The sequence below is a fragment of the Labrus bergylta genome, chromosome 10 (assembly GCF_963930695.1).
Source record: "Labrus bergylta chromosome 10, fLabBer1.1, whole genome shotgun sequence".
Classification (NCBI taxonomy): domain Eukaryota; kingdom Metazoa; phylum Chordata; class Actinopteri; order Labriformes; family Labridae; genus Labrus; species Labrus bergylta.
This window is the reverse complement of record NC_089204.1, coordinates 8,934,334-8,951,380: the sequence shown is the minus strand read 5'-3', so window position 1 is coordinate 8,951,380 and position 17,047 is coordinate 8,934,334. Positions and strand designations below refer to the sequence as shown.

Here is a 17,047-nt window from a genome sequence, read left to right as displayed (position 1 = left end):
AACATACAGCCTTGGGGAATCCCAAAATCTATACTTAAATTAGACTCAATATTGAGACGGTAATCCAATGATTATTTACCAGCATATGAAACCGGTAAAAACTGCAGGCTCTTTGGAAGACGAGAGTGTAAAGTTTATTAAAAATGATGATCCAAGTTTTTCCATCAGCAGCAAACATACTTGACGAGGTGTCACAAGGCTGCAAACACTTGGCCTGCCCTGCACCTGTAGTATGAGTCTGAGCACCTGTTGTTTATCCACCAGAATGGCTCTGTTGTGATGTAATGGAATGCTATGAATAGTAACTGTCTGTGGAACAAGGTCTAAATATTCCCTACCAATGAGCCAGGTTCATTTTCAATACATACAGATACTATTCTGACTCTCCGCAGGCCTATAAATACATGGAAAGCTGTTATATTAGGCATGAGGGCAGCTCTCCATCTTACTGTGTGTCAGTAATACAAGACAGCAATGACCAATTTAGCTGCTGTCAAGACATGGAGCCTATTTTAGACCTCAATATTAGGCCAACAGATACTGTAAAACGTGTGTGCATGTGTTTGTGGGTGTGTGTATTTGTGTGTATATGATCGCTCGGGAACTAATAGACACATTGACAATCAGATTATGCTGGTATTTTCCACAGGGAGTGTGTGAGTGTTTCCATAAAGTGCCCAATCACAGGCCTCTGATGCCCTGCAAATGACACCGGATTACACTTGTTACCAAGACATCTGCTGATGTGTGGCATAGGATGAGGACTTCTATGTTTGCTGAGAAAATGCTGAGGTGTGTGGGATGTAGGAGAGGAGAGGGAACATCAACAGTTGTTTTCGTTTGTGACTTATGCATGGATGGCTATTAAAATGACAGTTCAACATTGTCCTCTGTAAAAATATTATCCTGATATTCCAATCTTCCAGGCTTATTTACATTTTATCAACTAGCCATTAATTACCTTGCAATTAATAGGAAGGGATGCAAATCAACAAGGCAGTGTAACCCTGCGTCTTACGATATATGTTAACATAAACAGCTTTGCCTGAGTTAGTGCGACACAATGACCTGCTCAAAGATAGATAGATAGATAGATAGATAGAGAGATAGAGAGATAGAGAGATAGATAGATAGATAGATAGATAGATACTTTATTGATCCCGAGGGAAATTCTCGGCTAAAGACTTGACCTAAAGACTTTTAGGTCAAAGATATTGATGTTGTATGGCATGTCATCTGGTATTTTTTCAATATTAAACCCCAGATGACAGTCTTTGCCTAAACTTTAAGCAAGTGCTTTGCGTTGTATAATCATTAATATATAATTAAACTTGCTTGAGTTTTCCTGTGAGGAGCATCGATGATCCAATGCACAGATGCTTTCATCCTAAAAATGTGTACTCCTCAATATACCGTGAAAATAAATATAAAGAAAAACATCATATTGGAGGTTCATTGGAGTGACTTGTGAACCATAAAAAAACACTTGTTAGTCACAAACTTGAATACGCAGTCAGTTTGGAGTTAGAATACATAAGAATAATACTTTTCAGCCCTCTGGGATACACACAAAGTATGAGTAATTATCTATAATTAACATTAGTCCTCCCTTTTACATCATCATCATTACAGTTGCTAATGTCAATACTAGACTGGGCAGTCAATTGTCAATCCTGTTACTGCTAGTAGTGCACATACTTTAGACTTTTTACCATTATTACTGACATTGTTGCTATAAATCCATCGTATTCATTGTTGTGGCCGTTGTTCTGTTTTTCTCTATCCTTCTTTTTCTTTCTGCATCTCCTTCTATCCATCTTTCCAAGCCCAACAGTTTCGGCAGGTGGCTGTTCAACAAGAGTCTGGTTCTGTTCGATGTTTCTGCCTGTGAAAAGGGAGTTTTTCCTTACCAATGTGACTTTCCTAAATGTTGCCTAGTGCTCGTGGTGGATCATTGTTGGGTCTTTGATAATATTACCTGCTCTTCTGTAAGGTGTCTTGAGATAACCTTGCTATGAATAACTCATAATTTGACATTGAAAGCAGCAGTGCCATGATAACAGGGGTGGCTCTGGCTCAGTTGGTAGAGTCTGTCGTCTCTCAGTCGGATGGTTTGGGGTTCGACTCCAAGCTCCTGCAGCCACAAGTCCGATGTGTCCTTGGGAAAGACACTTAACATATGAATGTGTATGACTGTGTATGAATGGCATTAGAAAAGCGCTGTACTAGCTCAAGACCATTTCCCATTTCCGTAAGTGTGTGAGGTCACGTTGATAAAGTTAACAAAATGTAAGAGTTGATTGGAATGTAGTGATTAAAGGGGCATGGGGGTGTTGTGGTGGAGATGGACAGGAGAGATGTAGCTGGATATATCTGTGCACTCAGTGAAATAGCTGCTCAGGGAGGTGCTAACATTTCCAGCTATGCCAAACCAAGCCATCACACCCCCGCCTCTTTTTCCACCACAAATGGATGAGTGTGTATGTGTGTGTGTGTGTGTGTGTGATTGCTGTTCTCGCCTCGTGTAGGTACTGGGAACCACTTACTCAGTTTGGTTAATCTATTAAAGGGTATCCCAAATTCAAAGAAAACATATCTTTTAAAGTTCTTTTTGGGTGCTATCATACCATGCAAATGGAAAACAGTAAATAGGCTTCACACCACATTTACACAATGATGCCAAAGGCTGCTATTAACTAATCCCATTCATGCACATTCACACACCGCTGGCTATAAGTCACTCGTGAGCAATTTGAGATTCAGTGTCTTGCCCAAGGACACTTCAACATGTGGCTGCAGGAGCTGGGGATCAAACCTTCCAGTCGAGAGATGACAGACCACTGAGCAACAGCCTGAAAAAGCTGTATTAGTTTTTCTTCAGCTACAAATATCTTGTCTTATTCATAGGCTCCTCCCCTGGTCCTTAACGGACTCCCCTGGAAGTCTTTCTTTTTACCTTGGTGTGTTCAACTTCATGTGTACTTTTGTCTTCTATGTTTCTGTTTTTCTCTTCTACTCTGACTTCAACTGGGAAAGTTGTGTGCCAAAGTTTTATTTCCTGGACTCCATGGACTCCGATTCTTTCCCTTTGGCTTTATTTATCACGGTTTGTAGAGCATCAACTTGGCAAGCAACACTTTTTACAGAACCATTGGATACAATTGTTGAGGGAAACACTCTAAGTGTATTATCTTACATTTTCATTTGCTCTGCATTGAATTAAAGTATATTCAGTTTTGAGGATGGTGATGATGTCTTTGTGATAAACCACGTTCTTACAACACACACAAGAGAACAACACAAATACATTATATTCCGTGTTTTTCTTTTTATTTAGGGGGAAACAGAAAAAATGCTACAAAACATCCTCATAGTGTTGTGATAAAACCCCAAGCAGTGCAACAACTGGAGAACCCCAGACATCAGAATCCTCATCTCTAGCAGCAGCAGAGTCACTGCAAGCACTTCTTTTGACTGTTATTACTTTGTTAAAGAGAATGCATATTTATTCACACTGAAGGTAGACTTTACATTTATAAGTCTTAGCAAATACTTTCTTTCAACCTTGTCTGTTTCAACACAAACACTACCACAGGGAAAGACAAAAGTGAATCAATCATCTCTCGAGCCAGTGTGCTGATTTGATGTGCCTTACATTCTTACTCTGCTGAACATTTCTGCTGGTAACAGCAACATATTACCCACATATTATTTTTCTCAGTTTTAGCATGTTCTTCGGGGGTTAATTTTTGGCCATCGTTTAACTGTTCCTCTTTTTTTTTTACACTTGCTAAAAAGTGTAGTGTCGACTTCCTTCAACATCTGAATTTTTGTTTTTCTTGTGTTACTGTTTTGCTGGTCGTTGTATTTTAAATTACAGGGTTACTCCAAGTATTTATAGTGGACATGCACATCTATAAAGGGGGATTCATGACAGAATTAACAACTGATTTTCATCTTGGCTGAAACATCTCCACATGCTTTCCCATATTTTGACCTAACACGTTTTCAAAAGACCCAAGTCTTCTGTTGTACCTGATGACATCATTACAAAATCATTTGGACTATATAGGACTATAATATGTAAAACTTGTTAAAGACCAACTTAGGCAATTCTGGTTTCATCAGGAATCTTAATTCCAAAGGTAAAAAACATTACCTAAAATATGACTTCTGTTCTTGAGAATGGGCTTTCTGGTGTCTCCAATCAAGAGAACTCAGCTCAATTTGGTCCAAACATACTGTGACAACCTGTTAGCTACATGTAGTCCAGGTTTAACAATACAACGGACCATGATCTATGCAAAAATGCAATCTAAAGCCAGATTCATCAACATTTATATTGCATTTGAGTATTAGTTTCAGACAATGTGAACCAAAATCTGAACTGGTCCTTTGAACCCTTTTTAGCCAGACAGTTTTCATACACCTTCATGTTAGCATTAAATATGTTTAAGAAAGTCCTGGTTATCAACGCACAAAGCCTCTACAGTATTCTACAGTCATACACACTCTGCTCTCCTTAATGGCTGCCTGTTAAAGATAATTGGTGATGAGCAGTAACAATTACACGAGATATTAAATGTAACAATTCAAAACAAGGACTGAACACAGATTCTTTACATTTCTTGGGGGAAATGTGTTCAACCAAGAAGTTCAAAAACAAGCAAGTAAACACGGAGAACACAAGGTGTAACAAAAAAAGAACGGAAGGATTCTGCTACAGAGGTAAGAAGGTAACAATCATTTATAAAAGATTGCTTCATTAAAATAAATATCAAAACAACAAACTGAAGAAGAAATTGTGTTTATGTGGAGAAGGCGGATTGAAATCTATTCAAATATTTTTTAAAAAGTTCCTTTTATATGAAAGATTTCCTTTTTTTAATTTAGAAAAAAGATATGCAATTTACAGAAGAGGAAATGTGACAAATAAAAAAAAGGTTGAGGAAAAATCAAGAAATTCAACTCTTCACTGTTCATGTGCTGAATGTAGACAAGTGATACTAACAACAGCAAACAGTCCCGTGTGTGCCAATGACACACTGAAAATAAACAGCTTAATGTGCGGTCCAAACACACATTCAATTCTTCTTTCATTTTTGAATTTTGACCCATTTTAAGATTCCATAATAACCGTATTCAGATGTCGTTTCACATTGTTATCTAAGTTTGAATTCTGAGTACAAGAGCAAAACTTCTTTCCAAAACCACTGACATGGCACTAAGATGCCAGATAATCAAACAAAGATGTATCACGCAAATACAGTATTTATCTATATATATATAGATATATATATATCTATATATATAGATATATAGATATATAATTAAGATATTATAATTAAAAACAAATGTTTTGGTTGGGTCCAAGTGTTTGGAGGCCTCAAATGACCAACTGTGCAATCATAGACCTGTCCTGATCCTCAGCTGATGTCCTGAAACACTTATTCAACTTTGTTCTGCTCATCACACAATGATGTGAATTAATGGTTATAATATCTTAACTTTCTGTGGCATGGATTCTTCACCTGTTTTCTTTTTCTGGTGTTGCATTAAAAGCATCCTCAGTAGACTCCTTTTAATTTAACCACAGAAACATTAATGGAGGAAACAAATTGCACATGCTGCCCATTAAAACAATAAGTTAACAAATATTTGAATGCTTTGAAACACAAACAGAACTAATAACTTATAACTCAATCAAATCATTTTTGACCCCTGACACTTTTTACATGAACAGTGTATTTGACCCCTTTCATGTTTTTCTTTTACAAATGAAAAAAAAAAAACTGAATTGAAAAATAATGAACAAGATTAAAGATTACACAAATAGAATTTACAATTTTACTGTGGCAGAATCAATGAGTTAAGCTGAAAGAAATAAAGTGCAACAGACTACTGTATTATTTTAAGATAACATTACCTAAGTAACACCTCTGATTTCTCCTCAAACTGCCTCCACAGAGAGCATGACCTCGTGTGTCAGTGCGACCGAGGATCTGGAGAAAGACTGCCATCTAATGGTTACACTACTCAGACTTCTGCATTGAAACAGTTCCCTTAGACACAGCTGCAGACAAAGACAGGATCAATATCTGAGAGTCTCCTGGTTTGAACAGAAATATTTTCCCAAAAATATATGTTTATTACTCTGCTTGGCTCATAAAAATATTTCTTGTAACGGCAGCTGAAAAGCAAATAATGGTAACATTGAGGTCAGAACTCAATACACCTCCATCCTTAGTGATTTATTTCCAACTTACATCTACAGATCAATCTGGTAGAAACATTTTTTATAAGTGCAAATATTCACATCAATACAAAAAAGGAGCTGTGTGGCTTTGCATTAAGAGTGAAAGTGGATGGGATGTCTGTTTTAACTGCTAATGGACATGAAAAAATGATCCTTCTTTTATGATTTCATTTTGATCTGGTTCATCTTTTGGTCTCTCTCTGTGAAGCGTTCAGTGAAGCTGGAATGGACAGTTATGGATAAGCTTCAGCTGAGCTTATCAGGTGTGAAGACTTCTTTTGATGTTGCTATGTCAGAGTCATGATATATAAACATTGTTAACACCCCAAGAAACAGAATCAGTCTCATACCCGGCTTTCCACACTGATTTGGATCTTATCTGGCTGTCTGTCTCTATCAGCTCTAGTAGCTTCAGTGTTTCCATGTTTGGCTCTTGGGATAATTCAACCCATGAGTCCAGCTGTTTTTTTAATTCAATCAGGGCATTAAAATACCTTAACCGGAACAGTCTGCTGACAAAGACAGAAAGAGGTGGAACGAATTTGTAATATCCACTTGAACAACAATAACTCTATATTATAGAAAACATGATCAGTCTGGCTGATCAGTGGTTCTCATACTGTCAGCTTTAACAACCTGTCAGTTTCATCTGAAATCAAGACTGACCATAATGTCTCAGAGTCTGACCTTACCCACTACCATCAATGTGCTCAAGTGAAGCTCATATCATTCTAAAATGACTTCAAGCCTTTATATCTTAAGCTTGTGTGTGTGAGCCTTCAGGCAAATCACTGAGATTTTAAGGAGCCAAAGAAATCAGGGTGCATTGAAGTTGGGGTTAAAGAAAGTGTGATATAGGAGGGCCGGTTGAAGGACAAGACAGAGTGTGAAAACAACATGAACACTGATTCAGAAACTTGGACTTGAGAATGAGCTGAAGCCCTCAGTGCTAGTTTGAGGCACGTGAATGAATGTGAATAATTTAGCATGGCCAAGACTCAGTCCACGGCAAAGTGAAGTTCTTGTTATCTTACGTTAGATTTAACATACGTTTTAGCATTAGCGTAGCATTTTGTAGCATAGCTCAAGGTCCAATGAGTTGTCGAATAAAACCTTTTTTTTTAACATGAATCATGAATTTATCCAGTTTAAGAACTATTAAAAATTTTAAAAAGTCTTAAATTTCTGATTGTAAAACACTGGTTATGGACATTTTGTGTGCTTTGTCTAATGTTTCACTTTCTGATGGCAGCACAATGCTAATTCTTGAAGCTCTAAAATAGTGTTTTACCCATGTAGGCCTTAATACGTATAGATTAATATCTGTTGAGGCTACTGTTTTAGAAAACAAGAAACAGGTTGATTTAATGGAGAATTTCTAAATGATGGTAATGGATCAGTGCATTGATTGGCATACATGCCAAAAAGATATTGCATTTTATGCTTTTATTGATATCAGAACACATGTAGTGGATTCATTCTACATTGGTTGTATAAATCATGACCATCAATCATTTGAACGGGTATACCGTGAACTCTCCTTGGCTTTTTGTGGTTTACTTGGTAATTCTGTTTTTTCAGTAGAAAATGTTAAATATTTGTAATTTTGGAGTGAGAGCCAGAGAAAGGCCTTCAGTCTCAAAGTGATGTGCTACAGCAAAGCTGGCCGGAATAGGACGGAAAAGTTGGGCTCATTAAGAATACTACACTGGGTAGGTTATAATCTTAGAATGAGAATATCTCTTCTTTAGTGGTTTATTAAACAAATGCAATATAGTGTGCATAGAAATGAACAGTAAGTAGAAAATAAATAAATACAAAATCTCCAAATATAAAGGAATGACATTATTTTTTCGATTTAGACCATTGAAGGTTGGGTTTCATACACCAACAGCTAGAATACTTTACTTGTTGTTTTATACCTCAAGACCATTTTTCACATTTATCTTAAAATATATGAGATTTACATACTTTCTGGCTTTAGCTAATAATCTGTGATACATCTTTTTTTGAATGTATTAATACAGGAAAACTGTTAGCCCGTGTGTCCTCAGTTCAGACTTGTCCGCCCCTTCCAGATCATGGGTTTCAGACTTTCATTTTCTTAGATGCAAAGCAACAGGATAAACTCTTCTGTTGTGAATCTGGTGAATAAGCCTATGCTTATTTTAAAACCAGTACAGATATGTACAAAATACCAACTCAAAAACAGGAGGGCTATTGACACACTGTGTTTTCTACTGGACTTTTCTCTACATCTTTCTGGAATGCTGTCTCATTTGCTCTTGCAGGCTAGGTACTGTATTTGATTGTTCAAACCTGATCCTGCGCACAATGTCTCAGACTAAACAGTGAACACCAGCGCTCAGGACATCTTGACATGTGACTGTGGTCAGAGACCTGAACCACTGATGAGGGTTTTAGAATCAGCAGGCTTTTACTTTTTTATGCTCAAAGGTGAGACAGTATTAACATGGAGGTAGCCCTTCATGCTGCGGAGGTCTGGAGGAAAGCTGTGAGTGAATATACAGTTTCTAAGCTTGGGGTTCATTAAGGTCATTGTGTGATAGGTTATGTGGAGGTTGGTCCAAACAACTTAACTTCTTGGTTCACTTCCAAACCCACTGGAGGTATTATTTCCTCAAATCCAGATATCCAAAGACGCTCTTTCCAAACTGCCTTTGTTTTGTAGCATAGAAAACTTGCTGCTCTGCTACACCAGGACAAACATCCTGGTCATCAAAAGGAAGCAACGTTATCACCACATCTGAAGCTGCTTGAACTTTGTGGTGTGGCTTTCTGTGGGGAGTGTGGACCTGGTTGGGTCGGGTAAAAGTCTGTTGGCTGGAAGTTACCTTCGGAGCCATGGAGGAGCAGCAGCAGTGCAGTAACGGTGGACTTTGAGTTGACAGTGAGAAGATGGTGATGGTTTGACTGTTGTCAGTTTTCAGCCAGTGATAGGGCCAGAGCTGCCTGCAGTGCTGCCTCCTCGTCGATGCTGTAGTCCTGACAAAACGCAAAAACAACAGTAGCTTAATGCAAACCACTTAATGAAGCCCTCCTAAAATCGATATGTGTTTAAACCATAAACTGTGTTTAATCCATTATTTAATATGAAATATGTAGGTTTATGGGACTATAAAAGGCTGTGCACCGTGTGAGAATTCAATTTTGTTTTGATCAAAATGCCAAAGTATCTGACAGCCACCACATAAAATGTAAAACTCTTCAGTGTGAATCAGCAGATACAAACCTAGACTATGCAAATACATGTGATCTAAGAGACACCACTTCAGAGTAGACAAGAAAACATTCTTTAAGGTTTATGTTGAAGTAAACTCTATTTTTTTTAAGGAGAAAAACAATATCAGCACAGGACTTACAACAAAGGTATCATAAGAGAACTTGTGTCTGTGGAGGAGATGATGGAGGAAATTTGAGCTCTTATAGCTAGGGTCTCCCCATGGCATGGCTGAACACACTGGACACACCTGGAAAAACAAACACACAGCCTAGTTTAAATTTGTGGTTCTCAAAAATGGAGGGGGGGGGCAGGCAGGGGAGCAAACAGACACTGTAGGTCCATGCACCAGTCCATGATCACTGGACTGGTGCATGGCAAGTCTCTGGGAAAGCACAGAGGAGAGGAGAACAGTGGATTATTGTCCTAGCTCTCCAACTCAAAACTATTTTTCTTTGCCATTCCAGTCCTTTGCTTGCTAAGTATGAAGATAAGTATGACAGAGTAGTCTCTTACCACTTTATTAGGGTCATTACGGTGGTTTTCCATACAGTGCTTCACCAGTTCCTGCTGGTCCAGGTGTCTTGCCCCACAAAACGGGCACACAAATGTTGACCGGTTCGGAATATTGCTACATGGGCGGACAATCATACACAAAAAGACAGACGAACACAAACAGAAGACATTGAAAGGCTGTATCAGCTGATTCCATTCTCCTTAATTGTCTTAGCAATTTCATAGTTAATGGCCTGTCATGACTCAAATAAATACACAGTGTGTATGTATGCAGTTACATATTTTGTGATTTCCTTGGACATTTTAGTACTTGATCTCTACATGGGGGAATTCAGAATGTATATAGAATGTAATGAGTTATTAAAGGAGCTATATCTACTGAGTGAAAATATCATCATCAGACATTAAGGAAACATGCTGTGTTGAAGTGCTGGCTTCTCTGAAAAAACAATACAGCAGCCAGTATGTCCTCCTTCTAAAGTTTAGATTCTGGTCTTGCATGGTCTGTAGTTGTCTTGACCCGAGAAGGAAGGCGGTACTAAGGCTCCCCCAGCCGACCGTTAACAAAAAAATCAGTCCTCTCCGTGTCATCGTCATTACAGTTGCTAACATTATTATTGGACTGATAGGTCAATTACCATACTTGTTGTTACTTCTAATACTACACATACTATTACTGACATTGAAGCTAAACATCTATCTTATTCATTGTTGTTGTTGTTGCTCTGTGTGTTTCTATCCTTCTTCTTCCTGTATCTTCCTCTATCCCACTTTTCAAGCCCTAACACAGTTTCAACAGATGGCTGTTCATCATGAGTCTGGTTTTCCCACTGTAACTTTGCTAAATGTTGCTTAGTGCTCATGATGGATGCATGGTGTGTCTTTGTAGATAATATCACAAAGAGTAAGATGTTTTACCTGCTCTTTATTAAAGTGTCTCGAGATAACATCTGTAATGAATTTGTGCTGTACAAATCAAATTTGATCGATTGACGCAGAAAGGTTTCAAGACCGATGCAGAGCTGGCTAAACACTGAAGCTTCCGCATCTGCCTACGTCACACTACAGCTTCAATAAGGCTACAGTGCCTGTGTGACTAGGACTCATGGGAACTGTAATTGTTGCATGCAGTACAGAATTGTTGGCTCTACTTGAATGCTAAAACATGTCATTCTTGTAAGACTTCTTTAAATGAATAGAAAATGCTCATTTGAAAATGAGTTGTGTGTTTCTGTAAACTGACATTTCAGATTCAACTAAGCGCTGACATGGTGGGAGTGTGTGTACCTTGGTATAGGTTGAGAGGTGGGTACAACAGGAACAAACTTAGGACAGTTGGCTATCTGCTCTTGTACTTTAGAACAAGAAGCAATGTGAGACCTCATCTTTATCAGAGACACCTGAGAAGAGATACACACATGCACATTGTTATTATCGTACAACAGTAAAAAAATACAAATCACACTTCCCATTGTAAGGAACGTGTCTCATTGTGTTTTCAACAATTATTAATGGCTTCCATCTTCCTGAAGAATTGTACTAAGTGACCAGCTCTTCTGTGCATGCATATACGTTTCACACCTTTCAGGGGACTGATATCATTTCTTGTAATTTGCAGTGGGCGTGGTTTTACCTTATTTTACCTTTTCAGATGTGGGGCAGGAGGGCAGACAAAGAGGGCGAGTGGGTTTGAATATTGTCTCTTGACCGTCATCGTCAACATCATCTTAATTAACAGAATTTTTGGAGTTTTTATGTCGGATTATTTTGTCACTCGTTTCTTAAATAAACTGTCAAAACATATTTGGATGATCATTTTTGTTTGTTTTGTACAAATCAGTTACAAGCAGGGGGGGGGGGCATTTATTCAATCATAGCAGCCACACATGATGGCATTCATTTAGAATTGGACTGATAAGTCTTTTTAACATGAGGGGAAAAAATGGTCAACATGTACCTTCTTGCTACAACCCCTGCAGGGTGCTTTGTAAGAGGCCAGCTGCTTTTCAACACTGGAAGAGCGATCCACTTTCTTGGGGTCGAAGGGAACACGACAGAGAGGGCAGAGGGGCGAGGTCACTTGAAGACATGGCTGCAGACACTCTCCACAGAACCTAGAACAGCAGAAAACAGCCAGAGGAGAAGTTAAGGTTAAGTTCTTGTAAAATGGAACCCCAGTGATGGTAATGAGGGAGGGCAAAGCACTGTGCCCTGTCGTCTCGGATTTATTCCTCTTGTCCAGGGAGCCCCTCTCATATCTGTGATCCACCTCTACCCCTCAGTTACCCTGATAAAACACAAGCGCTACTAGAGCCTTATTAAAGATCAGTGTCAATATGTTCAGCACTGCTCTCAGAGTAGAAGTGAGCCACTGTTTCATTATTACAATATTGCACATTTTAATTTGAAAGCATTCTTTGTTAATAAGGCTGCTGTTTCAAAATACTGAAAATTCAATTTTCTGAATATATCTAACAATTATATTCTGGTATTTTAATTCCACATGAATCAGTCAGTTTATTGTATAAAAACCATAATTACACATCTCCATCACAAAGATCCCTAACTGACTATCTAGCACTTTACAAAAGGGTTATGTTTTCTTTTTTAGGTGGGGTTGTGGATGACAAAGAGGAAGTGAAAAAGATGTGTTTTTGGCAGAATCATTATTTGTATTTCACAGATATTTATTTAACGTTAAGTACAGAGGGAAGTCTACAACTGACTATATGTTCTTTTGTATACTTGTATGTATGGGCCAGTAAAAAGCAGGCATTAGTTTTTCCTCATGTTTCATCCATCCCCATCAGCTGCAGCGGAGTAAAAATAGCTTTATTTTTAACTAGAAATAGAACTGAGGTCTGGTCTGCTCTTTGTTGTTCAAAATGTTTTCAGTCTGATAGCCATGTCATTAGAATTGTGTTTTTCTTCAACTATAATCAACCAACAAGAGCGTTCACAAAATGCTTGTTAAATTGTAATTCCTTCTGCATGATTTTGGTCCAGGGAGACTTGTGGGGCTGCAGACCGACTGCTAAGGTGCTTTAACTTAATGAAACATAAAAACCAGACTTAAGGTAGAACCACTGACACTCAAACCAGTGATTCTGTGGAGGTGGAAGGCAGCTTAACTCCAAACAGCAATCTCCCAAATCAGTGTTGAATATTCAAATTTACTTCATTTTACATGCTCAGTTCAAGAAACAATGAATTTGAGAAACATCCTTTTTGACTCAGTCTTCACTAAAAATGGAACATTACGGTGAAATAAAAAAAAATAAACAAGTGTATGACATCTTACACACCCTGCCTGTAGTGACATATCTGTTCTTCACAACACATAGTCTTGCTGCATACAGGTTGCAGTTTTATTTTGAAAGCTAATTTTGTACTAACATTGCTTATAAAATATTAACATGTGATTTGATACCTTATTATAAAAAAAAAGGCTTATTATTAAGAATAAGTAACATTCTGAAAGCGGCACATTTGTAGAAACAGAAAGGAAATATTTAAGACAGATGATTTAAGAACACAATTAAACGTGACTCCTGCATGCCAGCCCAGGAGAGGCGTACAGCTTCAAACAATTGTATAAGACTGTAGTAAGCTGATACTTGATTTTTAATGGAACATTTTTTATAATGGAGACTTTGATCCTCTCTTAATAATATAAAAACAATCAAAACAAGTTTTAAACATGGCCGTTTCAATCATTTTATATCAATTAATTGTGATCAAATTGTGTATCAAACAAAAACGGATGGAAAAGCCATAATAGTCTTTAAACTACCTTTAACCTGTCATGGGCATTTCTGTACTGAACATCTGTGTAGGCCTGATTGCTGACATCTACCCTGATATAACACACTATGTAATGCACTCTGTGAATAAATTGTTTAGTCTAAAACAGAAATGTTGATGCATCCCATTCAAAGTTGTTAACATTTATGGTTTAATACATTTAGGTGACTCAAAAATTGCAATGAATATTGGTGAAAATCTGTACAGTATTTTAAAACGGAACGGGGTTTTAATTCATTTGATTGGCTTGTCAGATAATTCCACTCAGTTTCACAGCTGTGGAGCAAGAGGGAACAATGGAGTCAGAGGTGTGAGGAAAATATCATTTAACTTCAAAATGCAAACAGTGTCAGCCAAAAATAACTCTACAGCTCCAATGTGTAGCCTACATTGCATGTCTATACAACAACACACAACCAAAACAATAAGTCGCTGCTTTACGTGTGAGTGCAGCTGGCGATGCTGACGGGTTTATGGTAGACCTCCAGGCAGATCGGACAAGAGAACTGGCTCTCGATGCCCTCCGCCGGGGCAGACAGAGACCCTGTGCCGCTGCTGGGATGCTGCTGCTGGCGGAGCTGGGTGCTCGCTGAGACAAAGCTCCGAAACATCGCCATCATGGAGCTGGAGAAGATCTGAAATTGTCGACAACAGCTCGCTGCCCGAGAGAGGAAGCTGCCCAAGTGCGCAAACTGTAATGTCTATTGTATTATCCGTACAGCAATTTGAATACATGCCGTGCAAACATAGTGGCTCCTCAGCAGACGCGTAACACAATTATTGTCAGCAAACCAAAAGCATTACTTTCCCCTGGCTTGAGAGGACATGCTGTAGAAGTAAACATTGGGAGCAGTGTTCGTTGGTGAGAGTCACAGCGTTGCTAAGAGGATGACCTGAATAAAAAAGCACAAATGTATAAGCTCAGAAAGGAGCATTAATGCTGCATCCACTTGGATGTTAGATCAGCGCGTTTCCTCCCCGTGCCAGTGGACGCTGCGACGGACGACAGGCGCGCTTTGCTTTGTGGAGGTTGGAGTCCTGCTTCATTATCCGACACTACTCTGCATTCCTGTTGAACTGCAATCCCACACGCCACTTCGGAGGTGTAGAGTAAGCGCACTTGGACAAAAGTCCTGAACAAAGAAAGATGATTTTTGCTTGAACAATATGATAACGTCATCTAGCCAACCTCACGAGACTACACTCACGTTATCACAGGCCAATAGAGACTCATTTATGTTATCTATTAAATAAAGACAATTTGAAAAGTAGATATCTTTTTGTCTTCAAACATTTAAACATGATTAGCGCGTTAAACCTTAATCATAATATTGTTAAAATGAATAATAATAATAATAATAGTCATTTTGCAATGAATCTTCAGTTTCTGACTTATTGAATTAATGTTATTCTGCCCAGTACTTTGATTTTATTTAGTAGGTTATATGTTGAAAATGAATGAAAAAATGAATTGATGTTTACTAATTACTTCAGATTGTGAAGTTGTGAGCAAATGAACAGATATCTAAACTTCATGAAACGTGAATTTGATTTAAACAAATAGATTAAAGTACCAAAAAGAGAGTTCTAAATTTGGTTCTGCCCAGCATTCTTCTCTCCTCTCCTCTCCTCTCCTCTCCTCTCCTCCCATCCCATCCCCTCTCCCCTCCTCTCCTCTCCTCTCCTCTCCTCCCCTCTCCTCTCCTCTCCTCCCATCCCCTCTCCTCTCCCCTCCTCTCCTCTCCTCTCCTCTCCTCCCATCCCCTCTCCTCTCCTCTCCTCTCCTCTCCTCTCTTCTCTTCTCTAGTTTAACATAGTGTAAACTTCAGAATATAGATCTATACTTGAACTTCACAAAGTTTGGTAATGACATTCAATAAACTGATATTTAATATTTGGCTCTAGATCTACACCAAGTCAACCTCTCATCTCCTTCTGTCTCTCTTCTTGTCTTCTCTCTGAAAGAAAATGGAAATATAAGGAGTGTCATATATAGTTAAAAAAACATTTAAGATAAATTATTGCATACATTCTTCCAAATCACATATCTAATACAATTCTACAATTCACTTAGCAGACGCTTTTATCCAAAGCGACGTACATCAGAGAGGAATAGGAAAGATAAAGCAACAACAACAAAAAGGGGGGGATTGCTGTAATACAGCAATCTTTAAACATATTTCACCAGACCTTTCCACAGAGCCGGATTCATAAATGTATGTTCAGTGTAAAATCCAAATAAAATGACACAAGAGTCATTCACCTTTGATAAAGTTCAGACACAAACATTTTACGTTTTGGAAATTGATCCAAACGTAGTTATTGTGCTCTACATAAATGATGTCTTAGCTCAACTGAAGGAAATGTAAAAAGGATTTAGGATGAAGAGACTGAGATGATGGTTTGTGGATTTAAAAAAAAGAGTGACGATAAGAAGCAGAAATGACATAGTTAGACAAGGGAACCATGTATGTAGTGTCAAATGTGTTAATGAGTACAATAAAGGCTCTAAAACTAGATAGGACCTTAAATTAATTAGTGATAAATAGATCCACTTAACCTACTTTTCAGGGGGGTCAAGAGATAAGCATATATCCCTTATGTTATTTTCATTTCAGATAACTTGATTGGCATGGTTATCTAGCCTAGTGTAATTATAATTTTACGATAAGTCATTAACATTATTTTTATTATAGAAATGTATGTTTTGTTTGTCATAACCATAGACTGTAGGTCATTTTGGGGCGGCAGTAGCTCAGTCTGTAGGGACTTGGGTTGGGTTGGAGAGGTGCCAGATTGCTTCCTGAGCACTGCCGAGGTGCCCTTGAGCGAGGCACCAAACCTCCTCCCCACCATCAGCTCAGGAGCGCCCGCTGTGGGCAGCTCCATCACGCTGACATCTCTCCATTAATGCATGTCTGTTTGTGCATGTGTGTATATTTCAGCCTGTGTGTGTGTTGCATGACTTACAGAGTGTAAAAACAGAAATTCCCCTCGCGGGATCAATAAAGTAAATCTTAATCTTAATTAATCAATCAATCAAACTTTATCTATACTGCACCTTTCAGATAAATTAAATTGCAGTTCAAAGTGCTTAACAAGAGTGCAGAAAAGTTATTGACAAAAAGTAGTTTATAAAATCATTGAGAGACTATAATAACTCACTGCTTTTTCTATTTGGACCCACACTTCCCACCACTAGGTGGCGGTAAGGCATAATTCCTACAACG

General features: G+C 38.3%; 1 protein-coding gene across 1 annotated transcript; it reads right to left on the bottom strand.

The window, feature by feature from the left end:
* Positions 1-3,308: 3,308 nt before the first annotated feature.
* On the bottom strand, positions 3,309-15,116 carry LOC109987251 (E3 ubiquitin-protein ligase RNF166). Its single transcript, XM_020638283.3, has 6 exons — positions 14,259-15,116; positions 11,971-12,127; positions 11,301-11,413; positions 10,014-10,128; positions 9,640-9,747; positions 3,309-9,262 (listed from the first exon to the last, which is right to left on the bottom strand). The coding sequence occupies exons 1-6, from the start codon at positions 14,435-14,437 to the stop codon at positions 9,197-9,199; spliced, it is 738 nt and encodes a 245-aa protein (XP_020493939.1). The 5' UTR covers positions 14,438-15,116; the 3' UTR covers positions 3,309-9,196.
* Between the last annotated feature and the right edge of the window lie 1,931 nt (positions 15,117-17,047).